The 15,824-nt window shown below is 38.6% G+C and overlaps 1 protein-coding gene across 1 annotated transcript in view; it reads right to left on the reverse strand.

Moving 5' to 3' along the window:
* Positions 1–15,824, reverse strand: part of EFHC2 (EF-hand domain containing 2) — a 280,790-nt gene that overhangs the window by 153,603 nt on the left and 111,363 nt on the right. Inside the window, 1 exon segment of the mRNA XM_036747276.1 lies at positions 12,144–12,367. Coding sequence (XP_036603171.1) covers positions 12,144–12,367 — 224 coding nt within the window.

The following is a 15,824-nucleotide window of genomic DNA, read 5'->3' on the forward strand; positions in this document are numbered from 1 at the left end:
CTGCAGGCACACAAATAACACAAAGGCATCTTCTCTCCTAGAATGTTCTAAGGAATTTTAAATAACTTTATCTCACTTAAAGAAAAGCTCCTCATAAAATAAAACCAGGCATGCTTTTGAAATGTCTGTTGTTGAAAGTTCTTTGAAATAAACTTCTGCAGCATTTTTTTAAAATATAAATTTCTAAGGCCTTAAATAATTCTTACTTGTCCTTTGGCAAAAGGACATTCCTATTTTTACATGCTTCTTGCTCATCCCAAAGATATATCATGAAGACAATAACTTGAGGGAAAATGAAAACATTCAATGTCTTTCCTTACTTAAAATAATACTTTGAGTTGTTTATCTGTTGGAGTTTCACTTGTACCTGCCACCACAATGTCATGGTTATTGCAATGGAGATCAATACAACCCATAAGAATAGAAGGGGAAAAAAGGCAGCAATGAAAGCAGTTAGGAGAACTCGTTGGTAAATTGGGTGTGGAGATGACCACAGGTTGCTAGGCATAAAGATGTGTGCACATACATGTTTGTGTGCCCACAGAGCTGAATAGACTGAGGGAAATTTTTGTCAAGACCAATATCATATTGTATACTGAAGCCCAAAGTTTGGCCTTGCCTTTCCTTCAGCTGCCTTGGGCATTGTGATACTTCCTGTTTCTAGCATCACTTTCCACGACTGACCCACAAATGATCCTCCTGCTCCACTACCAGTTCACTCATCCTAGCTTATGTGCATGATGATTGTGCCTGCACAAGTAGTTCCTGGATGCCAAGCCTGCTCTCCTCCCATGCTCCACCAGCTCCAGGAGCCTGTAGGACCAGGAAGGCTTTAATCAGTACCATGGGGACTATTCGGTTGCTCTCGGAAACAGGACTGGGAGAAACAGTGCAGACAAAGCAAATCAATCTAGAGAAATGGATTGTTACTAGTTCTTTTAGATTCTCATCATCAGCATAAGTACACATAGGTTTGACTGTTCCCTTACAAAAATTCCCTTCAGAAAAATACTGGAGGTGAGATAGTCTTCTAGACATACATCTTGTACTTTACCTGTAAATTCCCTCTCTTGAGCAGAAGTTTTTACCTAGGCTCATAAACTTTAAAATATAAATAGGTAGATAGAAAGACTGATAGATAGACAGACAGGCAGATAGGCAGATAGACATGATAGATAGATAGATGATAGATAGATAGATAGATAGATAGATAGATAGATAGATAGATAGATAATATTGCCCTATGACTGGTTTTCTTTGTAATCCTAAGAATTTTATATTATGTACTTAAAAACACAATTCTGAGAAAGAGTCCATTGAGCATTCACTAGATAGCCAAAGGAGACTGTGACACACAAAAAAAGGCTAAGAACCTTTGACCTAAAGAAACATTTAGCCCATCTCAGAAAATGTCCTGTGGGTAGTCTGTAGTTGGGATCCCCCTGTATGATAGCTACAGTGATCCAAGCTATGTCCTGGCCCCTGCTTAAATATGAAAGAACTTTACAGAGCTAAGAGGCACGCAGGTGAATCTCACACTTATTTTCCAGTTCCACCCCTGCTTTCAGCCCAGGCCATAAGCAACATCACCTAGTCTCAATTGCAATCCAATATAATAGCTCTCCTTAAGGTTAACAAAGTTTTTTATATATGTTATCTCATTTGATCCCCACAACCACCCTGAGAGGAAGGTGCAATTATTATCTGCATTTTACAGGTGAGGAAACTAAGGCTGAGAGAGGTTAAGTGATAAATGCCCAAGAGTCACACAACTAGAAAGTGTCTGGGGCAGGATCTGAACTCAGGTTTTCCTGATACTAAGTCCAGCACTGTGCCCCCAACTGCTCCTGGAGGGCACACTAATTCTCTTAGCTCCACTAATTGCCTCTACTCTTCCTAACCCCACCCCCCATGATGATTACTAAATCCAAAATTTTTAAAGAATTTGGCTCATTATTTTCTAAGTTTCAGGAAAGTAAGAGGTATGAGGAAAATGTAAAAACCAGCATCTCAAAGGATCAGGTTAAAACTGACCTACACAAAATATCGTTAGACCCAGACACTTTAGGAAAATAAAAAACAAACTACTTTTTGACAGGTTAAATATGCAAATCTCCCTCTGCTAACTGGCCCCCACTCACAAAAAGGGGCGATATAGTAAGTATAAGCACACATTTGTGCTGGAGCTGATTGCTAAATTTTACGCACAAGCATTTATACCTCAAATCGGCCAATACTGTAAATCAGGCTTTGATTTACTATTTTGTTGATTATCTCAAGGCTTGAGAAAGCGATGGGTAAAATGTTAATGATGCAGATGAAACTTAAATGTGTGTCCTGTGTGCATTCCCTCCCCCCTTCTCCCCAAGCCAGTTGTTAAATATTTACCAGCACACACCTGGGTATGTGTTGAATAAGAGTCAACATTGTTTTTTCTTAAGTTGCCAGGATGCATAAAATATATATTATGTAGGAACTTTAATTTAATCTTCTCATTGTATTTAGTCAGATTAAAACAGTGCCCAGGTCTGGACTTGACAATTTAAGAAGAAAGACAAAGAGAAAAATATAGAGTAGACAAATAAAACCTCTGAGTAATAGAGATTACTGCAGGCTGGAAAAAAAGAAAATTCTGGAAGTTCATTCAAGTCTATGAAGGGTTGCTTTACAGAAAATTAAGGCAAACCTTCACTGGGGGTGAGGGGAGGACAGAAAGAGGGGCATAGGATCCTGGGATGTGGAACTAGAAGGAGAAATCTAATTTAAATATATTGTAATGAGGTAGGTTCCACCCTTCACCTCAATTAATGCAATTAATATAAGGACCAGATGAGATATCAGTGTATAAACAAGATGCACCAAAGCCTTGAATACCTTTATCAGATATGAACACCCCTTTGATTAAAAGAATCAATCAACATACCCAGAAAGTAATCACATAGTAGTAGTTGTTAAGGGATTTTCCCACAACCTCACAACCATGATAGTCATTCATGATTAAGTTGTTATGTGAAAACTAGATTCAGAAGCCCTGATCATTCTGTTGTGGAAAATTCTTTTAACTGAAAGGATCAATTTTACCCCGTAGGCCTATGTAATAAAAAACAAGAAATGAGAAGATGATTCATCTAGCATGGGAGATTCCAAGCTTGGGAGCACTTTATAAAGGTAGACCATTGCACCTTTACCAGAGGTCAGGAAGGTGAAGAATGACCAAAGAGGAAATTTTATACTCCTCTTTCCATACGCCCTCCCCCAGTGACCATATCACCAGTAACTGGACCAGTAACATACAGTACACTGAGCCAGGAACAAATACACTTAGATAGATTTGGAGAGACAGTCACCTGAGTACAAGGATAGACCCACAAGGTTACCTACCCGAGGAGCCTTGAGGGTAATTAGTCACCACTTGGGGGCTCAATCTTCAAATGCAACTTGAGGAAGTAACCCAAGATGGAGTCGAAACAATATTAAAATCCCATTTATCTGGAGCAAATAAGAAATGGGGTTGTCTGGCCAATACATATAACGCCTTTGTAACCTGTGTCCTTGCTTGTCCTTCTGTCTCTTTGAATTTTGTTTCCCTCTGGACCCAGGAAGAGGATTCATGGGAAAAGATCATTTACCATCATCATCATCTTCTTTATTACATGCATTTATATAGTCCTATCAGGTTTGAAAAAGCCCTTTACGAATATGATCTCATTTTATTATCACAGCTCTGGGAAGTGAGTGATGCCCACTTTATAAATGGGGAAATTAGAACAGACTGAGGTTAAGCGACATGCCCAGTGCTAGCTAGCTAGCAAGTGGCTGAGGAAGGATTTGAATTCATCTTCCTGACTTCTACACAGCATTCTATCCATTGTGCCACCCCACTGCCTTAAAGACATAGCAGCACTTTTTGTGAAAGCAAAGGATACGAAGCAGATGCCTATTGACTGAGGAATAGCTAAATAGATAGTAGTATGCGTCTGCAATGGATATTTCTGGGCTTTCAGAAATGGCAAATATGATGGATACAGAAAAGCATGGAAAGATCTTTATGAACTGATGCAGAGTGAAGCAAGCAGTACTGAGAAAACAAGATACATAATAACTACAACAATGCAAATGGAAAGAAAATCCACACATCAAAAAATCAAAAGTGAATGTAGCAAAATTATAAAGATGAAGCATGACTCAAATGAAGAGATACAAAAGTATATCCCCAACCCACCACTTTGTAAAGGTGGGAGGTCCACAGGTGTTACATAATGCACATGTTTTTGGACTTTTTCAATATATCAATTAGTTAAGCTTATGTTTTTTCCTCTTTAAAAAATGCTTTATGTTATATGGGATGGCTTTCTGTGAAAGGGAGGGACACCAGGGATAACTATAATGAGTTTTAAAAAACAGAAGACTTCAATAAAACTTACTTTTAAAAGAAAAGACAGAAAATTTTCTGATATGATCCCAGGATCCTCAATCAATGGGAAATTATTAGTCTCCCCTTCATCCAGGGATCATGATCAGAAAGTATATAATAAGATGGATGATGATCTATGTTGTGGTCTATGCTTTTTGCTTCCTTTTTTCCTTCTACTAACCTTGTCATCTGGAGAAGAGAGAGGGGAAGGTGTAGGAGACACTGGGATTGGCCATATGGAAAGGTACAAACCTTCCCAGGAATGTCAGTAAGAAACTGTGGTGCTGTGAGAAGAGATCCTAATTCTGGAACAGAGATAAGGACTGGGAGCCTTGAGAAGAAAAAGCTACCATCTTTTGTGAGCTTTAGTGGCCTGGTGAACTGAAAAGGCAATTTCTCTTTTATTCCATAATTCTGCAATGGGAAATGAATACATGATCATGGTTGGGATACTCCCCAACCATATTCATAAAAGTTTAGAAGGGCCACAGAAGGTCTAGGACATGGATGGAGGCAAAAGCCTCTCTGCAAGAGCACTGGGGGGCTTTCACTTCCTGTCTGTATACCTCCAACATGAGAGATCACATGTTAAGTCTCTGAATTTATAAATGTAAATGAAACCTGGATGTAGTTAGAGCTCAAGAGCTAGGCACAGATAGATGATTCAATATTTTAATATTCTGAGCAATATTCTACTTCATACCCTAGATTAATTTTAGGCCTGGCCAGGAAGAAGTTAATTCAAGCTGTTTAGCACCATCTCAGAGCTGCAACATGTCGGGTGGGGGGATGAGGGGAGGAGAGCGAAGGAGAAAAGCATCTTAAATGAAGAAAGTAATTCATAAGACCACTGGGTCTCCAGTAGAGCATCACCTGGTAGGCAATTCAGATACTGCACTTTCTACCTAGACAATAACTAACAAATGACACGTTGTCTTTCTAGAAGCATAAGGAAGGAAGCACTCAGGCCATGGAATCCAAGGGCCCAAGTTGTATGTGTGGTTTTTGCTGTTGTTTTTGTTGTTGTTGGGTAGCGGGGAGAGTACAGAGCAGTGTCCTGGGTGTCTCATATGAATTACCAGTTTTCAAAGAATTAAAATATGAGAGAATCCACAACACACTAACATTATGCTGAACCTTATTTAATCATTCTTCCATGATTCAGAAAGACACTTTCAGATCCTGTAGTATCTCAGAGTTGTCAGTTTCACAGTAGGACCTACAGATGTATGTAGAAGGTGGAGATTAGGCTGATTCTGCATTCTATATAAGACCTTGGAAAGATGCATTTAAAATAAACCCCTAATATAGAGCCTAGCACAGTAGACACTTATTATATATACTTACTGGGTGATATTTGCTGCTTTGTCATTGATCTCTTTCTCATAAATGTAAGGTACAAAATTGGAGGGGGAAGGGACAGAATCCTGCCATTTAAACTTTATGACTCCAGAGAAATGGATATTTACTGTATAATAAAAAAATTGATCAAGAGATATTTAAGTCAAGTTACATAACTTCTTTGGGAGGTCCTTGCTATGCTTTTGCCTGAAGATGGGAATGTCCAGTATCTGTGACTAATATTAGCTGATTAAACTAATATTAATGTGCTTCTTTGGACCAGATTTGTGATTTCCTTGGTATGAGGAATTCCCAAGGAGGAAACTCCCTCTGCCAATGCTCATCAGCACCTGCTCTGAAATTTGCAACCACTGAGAAATTAAGTGACTCGCCCAAGGTCACCCAGCCAGTATCTATCAGAGGGAAAACTTGAACCCAGGTTTTTCTGGCTTCAAGGCTGAGTTTCTATCACCATAGCATGTTGTCTCTCTTTATTAATAAAAAGTATTTCTTTTTGTCTCAAAACTACACCAAGAAATGTATTATTGATTATATTCTGCAGACACTTTTCGGTTTAAACTGAACTGTTCAATTTTAACTGCATTTTAGACAGCAGACAATGGAAAAGCAAATGCATAAAAATCAATAAAAATACAAATACCTGTTACTAAATTCCATTTTCCCCATAAATTGCTACATTGAGGGTTTTTTTTAATTCTGAAGTAGTGAATACTCAAATTATTCTTGCCATCTGAAAGTAAAGTGTCTGAAAGATTTTCTGCTTATTCCTAGGATTTATTTAGTTCCTATATTTTTTCTCATAAATCTGTTCAGTAGAGCATCACTTCATATACGTCATGCACTCCTTCATAATTCATATTCACTACAGTCTAACAAACACTAAGTACTGTTAGTTAATGAGGGCAAGGTATATACAAAGGACAAGAATTCATATGGATTTAAATTTCTCTTTGGTTCTCTCTACTGACCCTAAAAAATGGCAACAGGAATATTTTGTATTTATCTAGTCTCTTTCATTCAGAGGATTCATACACACACACAAAGCATATGAATCAACACATACAAAAATATACACAAATCTGATTCCACAAAGATTTCACATTAAATATTCTTCATTAACAATAAATATGCATCATGGGAATTATCTGTGCATGCACATCACTGATGAATAATACTGGTGGGATGTGTATGGGGGGAGAGGGTGGGAAAGATAGTGATAAATGAACAAGCCTATGTAAGATGACTTAAAATTACAGTTCTTGACAGGAGATCAAGTATAATAACAATAGAATTTACATCCTAAATTTTTAAAAAATTTCCCTAAGTTGCTAAATGATAAATGTTTTAAAAAGATGGAATCAATTCTCCATTCCTTTCACGAGGATCAAGTTTTCTTGAGAGTAGTCTTACAAAAATCATAGCATCTAAGATTTGGAAAAGAATTCACTCATAGGACATCTAGGTCAGCACATGGATGACCAAGTATCCCCTCTCATCATCCCTGAATAGTCCCCTAAATAGCTACCTAGCCTTGTTTTAAGAATATGACCAGAGGTCTAAAGATCTTGTCAAATGCTTTATTCAAATGTGGGTAAACTATGCACTATCAGTTTAGTAGAAAAAGCAAATGAATAAAGGTGATCCTGAATAACCTGTTTTTGAAGAAAACATGCCCTTTGTAATCACTGCGTCCCTTTTAGATGTTCAAGAACCATATGTTTAATATGTTCTAGAATTTTGCCAGGAATCTGAGTTAAGCTTGCTGGCTTATGGTTTTTAGACTCCACTCAATTCATTTTTTGGAAAATCTGGACATCTTTTGCCCTTCTCTGGTCCTTCAACACCTCTCTGATTCTCATCAGTTTTGCAAACAAATCTGACAGTCAAAATCAATGTTGCAAAATTATAAAGAACAAGTTTGGTCTCAGAAAAAGAGAAATGAGAAGACATTCCACTCTGATCCCTTGGAAGGAGGGGTGGAGGGGTGTCCAGAGGTGTGGAAGATGGTATATAAAGTCAGGGTTGGGTTTTCCTTTGTTTTAGGGTACTTATCAATTTTTCTGAATTGTTTGTTCTTTCTTTAAAAAAGAATCTTTGCAGGCTCTTGGGATGGGGAAATGAAGATATAGAGGAAAATTCAGGCAACATAAAAGCAAAAGACATCAATTTTTAAAAAATCTTCATTTTTAAAGATGACTAATTGCAGCTAAGCAATCATATTTAACACTTATTTCATTACCATGAAATGCAAGTCATCTGAGTCTTGTTACTTGAACTGATAAAGACCAAGTTAATGCTCTCTGACTAACTCCCTACTTATCCTGGATTCCAATACACTATTAGCCATTTCTCTTATAATTATATCCTCTTAATGTTCAATGCTGTTTCATTCATCTACTCCATCTATCTTTAAGATAATTCACCCTTCCAGAGCCATATTCAAATCATGAGTGAATCAATTAAGCATTTATTATGTGCCTACTATATGCCAGACAACATATGAGGCAGTAGGAATATAAAAACAAAAGAGAAAACAGCAACATCCCTCACAGAGCTTAATCTAGCCAGTGGAGAAAATATGCACATATATTGTCACATACAAACTAGATACAGGGTAATTTTGGGAGAATGTTATTAGCTGCTCAGAGGACATGGCAAATGTAGGGCTTAAAATGAGTCCTGAAGAAATCTGGGGACTCTAAGAGATGGCAGGGAGGAGAAAGTACATTTTTGTCATGGGAGACAACCTGTACAAACATGGAGATGCAGTGGTGGATGGAGGGCCATGGCTGAGAAACAGCCAGATGAATTTCATTCCACTATGTCTCAAACATGCCTCCCTGAAAAACATTTCCCAAACTCTTCATCAGTTTTCTTTTAGTGTCCAGGCGTTCAAATGCATGTTGCTTCTGCTTCTTTGTCCAGAGCTTTTTGCTATGCTTCCCTCCTTGGATTTCCTCACCTAAGTGTGAATATACAATGCCACACCACCTCTCCCCACATCTGACCTACCCTATTTTTTTTGAAAAAGGAGCCATACTCCAGTCATGAGTCTCATCTTCTCAAACCTCCATGATACCGCATAAGTCTGTCATACCCATATTTTATTCTGTGAACCAAGAAATCCAAATCCAATTCTCAGAGACCATCTTGTCAATAAGTCATTCGCTTCCCACTTGTAGCTTTCTCTTTTGAATCCTGTTGCCTTTGCAATGATAAAAATATCACCTGTGCATCATAAGATTGTCATGTTCTCACCCAAGACTTCATCATCCTTAGCGCTGCCTTCTAGATTAATTCTAGCAGTAGTATTTGTACCCACACAAATCAACAAAAAATAGTTAATAGTCATCAATCGTAGGAGTTCTCATCACAGCCCAGAAATATGACTTAGAAAGCCTAAAGATATTTCTCTTGCTAATTTCAGGTGTACACTACTTGAGGACAGTCATCTCTTTCTTCTCTGATACTTAACTATATGATCTCTTGCCTAATGGTGACTATGACTCTCTAACGTGAATTCTTGGAGGGGAGGTAGCAGTTTACATATCAGAGCATCTGGCTCCCTCCTCTTCAGGAAGTATTCCTGGGTCCTTTTATTTCTTCTGTGTCACATTCTTCTAGCCTCCAACCTCCTCCCAGATTACTGGGTCCTTTTTCCTCTTCAAATCCATTTTCCTTTTTTCTTTTTTGCTTTTATAATTCATCTATTCATTCAATAAGTATTAATTAGGTACCTACTCTGTGCCAAGCAATGTGAAGCCCTTCTCCCATTTTCTAAGGAACATTATATTCTTCCTAATAATCTCGAGACAATTTTATCTTTTCCCACAGGAGAGAGACCAGCCCATACTCTGAGCATGGGTAACTGTGACTTCAGTGGCCTGTGACCCAAGATTTAACAAGGAGTTCCAAGGCTACAAGGATCCAGGTTCCATCCCCAAATGGGTTAGGTGTTCTGTCTTGCTCTGTCCATATCATGAAGTTTCTCTAGAAAAATCCCTAAAGCAAAGCTTAGGTATGGATCTTGACTTAGGCACCATGATGTCATGGTCCTCTTTGAAAACGAAGGATAAACACAACCTGTGAGTAGACCCAGCTGCCTGAAAGGGGACCCAGCTAGATGGGTAACTCAGCTCGTCCTCTGCCTCTCCCTCTCTTCCTCTCCAAAGGAAGGTAAACTTTGATGGCCAGTAGCTGCCCACTTAACTTGGGGTTTACTGGCTAGATTTCTTTCGCTCTTTCTTTCTTTCTTTCACTCTTTCTTTTCCTTCCTTCCTTCCTTCCTTCCTTCCTCTTCCCTTCCTCAAAACCTTAAACCCAGTTCACTCTGAAGCTCACGGATTGAACCACAATAGGTCCCTGCCCAAGCTCCACTTAATGGCTGCGGTCCTGACTTAGAGTGAATATCAGTGGTAACTGTTTCTCTTTGGAACAGCAACCCTGAGGGTCATCTCCGACCAGCTTGATTTTTTTTCTCTTTTTTTCTAATTAAAGGGCCATCCCTTGACTCACTTCTTAAAGAGGCCTATTCACTGAATGGACATTACCTCACTCTAAGTGAGTACTTGATAAGGCCTTAGCCTAAAAGGGCCAGGGTCTCCCACTGCATCCTGGGCCATCTCCAGTCATCCTAATGAATATCTGGTCACTGGATCCAGATGGCTCTGGAGGAGAAAGTGAGGTTGGTGACCTTGCACAGACCCTCCTTCACTCAGATCAAAGTCAACTTCAAGTCATGTCATCATTTCCCTGATGTCATGGTCCTCTTCGAAAAAGAAGGACAAACACAGCAACAACCCCAAAATGTAGGTAATGAGGCCCCTTCTAAAAAAGTATTCAAGGTATAATATGAAGATCAAGTATAAAATAACTTTATTTTCTTCACAGAAAATGCTTAAGATACAAAAAGACTCACAGGCACACACAATCCAAACAAAACATCTTTAAAAGCCTCTTTCTAGTCATTATATTTTCTCTCATAAGATAAAGATAATTTTGTGTAACTGAATAAAAATTTTACATTTGCCTTGGACCTGCACTGTATAAGCAATTCACAGTGTTCGAATCTCTTGACTAGCCTCACTATGTTTATGGGATGATTGTGCTGGTGATCATGTTTGCCTGTAAGAAACATACTGTTGAGGAAATCTCTTCCTAATGGACAGTCGGCACCTGACTTAGGACCTCTTGAACCCACAAGGGAATGGCCAAACTAGAAATATCTATTTCTTAGTACTTAGAGTTGCTGACCTGTGAGCCCAGAAATACCGCCAGAAATTTGAGGGAACTACCAAGGAAAAGTGATGCCATGGAAGGTGCCTTAGTCCAGCAAAGCAATTTTTCAACCCTGATTAGAGGTGGCACTCTACCCAGGATACTACAAATTTTTACTTGCTAGGAAGAACTTTCTTCCTTTCTAATAGCTGTTGAGGTCAACTTCCTGAAGGGCTGCTACAGCAAACCCTACAGGAGGGTCTTTGACTGCAGAATGGTCCGTCTCCTTCTCACTTAGTTGTTAGAAACTGAGAGGCCACATTCATCATCTTTTCCCCTTCCCCTTCCAACTTCCTTCTCCAGAGGGTCACAAACTTTCTCTATTAAATGGAATCTCAGTCATTTTTTTCACAGTAACCCTAGGTCAAAAGAAATGCCTAAAAATGCCACTTATCAAAGAGATAAAAAATGTAGGGGATATCACAATGCATGGTTTGAATACTGTGGTTCTCTGTCTTCTAACTCTTCTTTCTTTTTCTTCTTCAGCTGGTGTCCTCTTTCAGTTTGAGTCCTGCCATAGTTAGAAATGATGACTCAATCCTCTACTCTTAGACTAATGTATAGATGTATACATGTATGCCCAATGTATAAAGGGAATTAGCTCTGAAATAGTAAAACCCAGACAAGCATAACCTGTATTTAAATCAGCATGGCCTGGCAACTGCCTGGAGATGAAAGAAATCCCTTAACCAGCCAATGTTAATGCAATCTATTCCTATAAGAGGAAAAAAGATAGGCCAAGCCAAATCCTGAATCTTTCTGACTCACAAAGTTAAGTCTAGGCTGCTATAAATTTTCCCAACCCCAAGCTGCTCGCTGGTGAGTCCCTGGAGCAGAGGTTTTTACTGTAGGCAATGAAGTGGCTTAACTCCTTTGTGCGCTTAGTAGGACATCCAAACAGCAGCCTCATGAATGAAAGAAGAGGCAATATTCAAGTAACATTTAACCTAACATGATGATGTTTTCTAATTTGTCTCATGTTTCTAATTTGCTACATTTTTTCACAATAAATACACATTGTATTTGTGAATTCAATGGAGGAGAAAAGGTTTTCGATTTTAATATAACTCAAAACTTTGTCACCTCTCACCTTTTTCCGCTCTTTCATATAAGGATCATCCGGACGACATCCTGGGGGATTTACCGAGACACCCATTTTCCTCAGAAAATTTTTTGTGAACTGATCGCAGTCATAAATCTTGAACACTCGGGAATAAAAGACAACGTCTATGTTGACATTGAAATCATGTATTGTATAAAACTGATCCTCGTTAGGGGGTGGGAGTGGAATCCGATGACGTCGGATAAAAGTTCCTGTAGGATGAAATAAAAATAAATCTTTTTTCATGATTGCGATAGATGACATTTATATAGTGCCTTAAGATCAGCAAAGCATTTTTACATAGAGCATCCGACTTAACCCTCACAAAAGCCATGGGAAGATAGGTACTACAGATATTAATATCCTGATTTTACAAAAGAGGAAAATGAAGCTCTGTCCATGGTCACGGTTGGGAAGGGTCACATAGACTCAAACCCAAGCCTTCCTAACTTCAAATCCAACATTCTTTATGTCATGCTACTCTTTCTCTATTTTATTGAAAAGGTACAAATTCATTTTACAGAGTTTAAATAAAGAGGGACCTCACAGAATCTTGTTAGACCTTTGAGCTGTTAGATTCCAACCTAAAGAACTTTGTTTGACTTGTAAAGAAAAGGTGGTACTGGAAGGAGGAAAATGCATCTCTGCTTTTCTATTGCCACAAGAGTCGAGGGTTTTCTATTGAACGAATTCTCAAAATGTTAGGGGGCAAAGAAGACAGGTAGAAAAAAACAAGGAAGCTGGAATGACAGCTTTAGATACAATAAAAATAGGAAAATAAAGGGACCCTAGCTGTGTAATCACCTGGTGGATTTAAGAAACATTTTTGACCATTTTCTACTGGCCCTCCAGACCAATACAGATTGACCATAGACATACCTGGGGCAGCTAGGAGGTGAAGTGGATGGAGTGCCAGGCCTGCAGTCAAGGAAGACCCATCTTCCTGAGTTCAAATCTGGCCTCAGATATTTACTAGCTGTGTGACCCAGAGCAAGTCACTTAACCCTGTTCACCTCAGTTCCTCACCTGTCAAATGAGCTGGAGAAGGAAATGGCAAACCACCCCAATATCTCTGCCACAAAAAACCCAAAAGGGGTCACAAAAACAGCTGAACAACAATATAGATATATCTAGTTATGCCAACCCATTCTGTGTGTATACTAAACCAGATATTGGGACAAATGGAAGAGTTACTGGCTACTCTGAATATTTACTGAGGGGATAATGATGCAATTTTGGGGAGTAGCGTGTGTATAGAACTGTGTTTATGTGTGAAATAAGAAGAACATCAAAAATCCTATAATTTTCAAGTTGTAGAAGCAAAATGTTCAGATTATGAACTCACAAACAATTGAAATTAAGTAAGGCCTAAATATTCAGCTGAAATTATTAGGCTCATTCAGCTCATTACTAGGCCAAACTTAGTCACAAAGGTGCAACTATCGGCCTGCACTATAGGGTGTCATAAGATATGGACAATACTTATTATATGACCAGACACATTCAGATCTATTTCCATAATTTTGTTATTGCTGGAACTGTCACAATTTATAATACTTATATCTCATCCTGAAGCTAAATTGTAATTACTATGATAATCTCCTGATTGAAATACATATTTGACTTATTTCCCTTCCTTTTTCATAACCATTGCTCCAGATTTTCTGTGCCTAAGGACACTTGGCTGATAGAGAGGTATCTCTTTACTGGACAGCTCTCCTCCAAATAGCCATTTAATATAACAAATAAAATGTGTTTATAGTAGATCTGATCACTAAACACGACAGAGAGACTGTTTATTTACTCTGACAAACCCGGCAAGTGGTTCTCCCCTCATGTTGCATATAAACTGTGATAAGATAGTTTAGAAAGGTTTCTAGCAACCATATCAGTAATAACAGTGGACCTAATTCTTCCTAGCAACTAAGTTATCTTTGGGAGTGCCTTTAAATTAATTCAATAGTGGATGTCAGGAATTCTGAAGCCTTGACTGGTTCTCTTCTGTTTTCATTTGATGGCTCTTTGTTTTGTTTTGTTTGAGGAGTAGAGGGGTAAGAATTTAGGGGGGCAGGAGGAGAAGAGGCAAAGGGAATATGGCAGAGGAAATACTTCTGCAATCTCAGTGTATTACAGGATGGATTACATCTATGGGAAAGATGATATGACAATCATTACTGTACAGATTATCACCAGCATTTGTTTCCCTACAGGCCCAACCTAGAAATGTTCATTCTTTCAACAGGCTTCAACGGGTTAAAAATACCTAGGATTCCTAGCATTAATTTAAATACTATGTGAACCAAAGGAGATTATTTTTAAAAGTCCCTTGAAGAAGATAACGAGCCTTACTCTGTCAAGGTTAGTCTCAGTGATGTTTTTTCCTTTCCTTTTTTGAAACTAGGATGAAGGGCTTCCCCTGCTCATCAGTATGAAAGCTTTGATCTGCCCCATTTTGGGAGCCAGTTCTCCCTTCCTTAGGCAGCGTGGCTCCTCCCCCAACCCTTTCCCAGGGGTTTACCACATTGGTCCTGGACTTAATACAGTCACTCAATCAGCTTTAGCCCTACTACAGCTCAGACCTCCCAAACTCAAGCAATTCACCAGCCTTAGCCTCCTAGGGAGTAAGGATTACAGGGTGTTCCAGGATCCAGGGCGATTTAGATTATGTAAAGTCATGTATCCTGGAACGGGGTAGGTCCATCATCACATGATCTGATGCTTTTTTTTCTTCTAAAGAGGAGAGATAATTTTAGGCTTCTTTGGAGTTTCCTGTCATGCTCCTATAACTGAGTTCCACTTTGAACACCTTCCCATAGCACCCCCTCATTCACTCTTCATGATTGCAATCCATAGGCAGTGGATAGAGTGCCATACCTGGAGTCAGGAATACTCTGAGTTCAAATCTGGCCTTGGACACTTACTACCTGTGTGACCCTGGACGAGTTACTTATCCTCTGCTTGCCTCAGTTTCCTCAACTGTAAAATGGGGATAATAATAGCACCTTCTCTAGAAGATTGCTGTGAAGATCAGACATGATATGTGCAAAGTCCTGAGCACAGTTTCAATAGGTCTTATGTACATGCTTATTCCCTTCCTCTTCTCTCCATGGACTTCATCATATTTCCTACTTAGAATGAACATGGCAACCTGTTGTTGATAAAAGGATCCACTGTTTACTTATTTTACATATTGATTAACTCATGTCACAGACCTATTTCTCACACATGGCTAAAACCATAACTGCCTAATCATAAAAAACTTATCCCATTGAAAAGAAGAGCCAAAGAATGATTACTAAGTGGTTACTCTGTCACCTGTCAGTTATGGTATTTTTTAGAGAACTGACGATAGTGTCTTTCTTAAGACCACAAAGAAAGTCACAGGTCAAGCTGGGTATAAAATCTATGAATGCTATAATGGATCACCAAACATTTCTTCCCTGTCAGAGATGTTTCTGTTTGTTGCAGTTGTTCTAACTAAAGTAATTTTCCTCTTTTTTCTCTTGTAACATGCTTTTAAATTACTTGGTTGTAATGTTTTTAAATTACTTGGTACATTACATTGAAATAATAAAGCCATAAAATTAGAACCATCCTGGGATATTTAAAATGTACATAAAAGATATAATTTCACTGCAAAAATGTACTTCTATTAGCCCTCAATTCATG

Source organism: Trichosurus vulpecula, chromosome 2 (genome assembly GCF_011100635.1).
Source record: "Trichosurus vulpecula isolate mTriVul1 chromosome 2, mTriVul1.pri, whole genome shotgun sequence".
NCBI lineage: Eukaryota > Metazoa > Chordata > Mammalia > Diprotodontia > Phalangeridae > Trichosurus > Trichosurus vulpecula.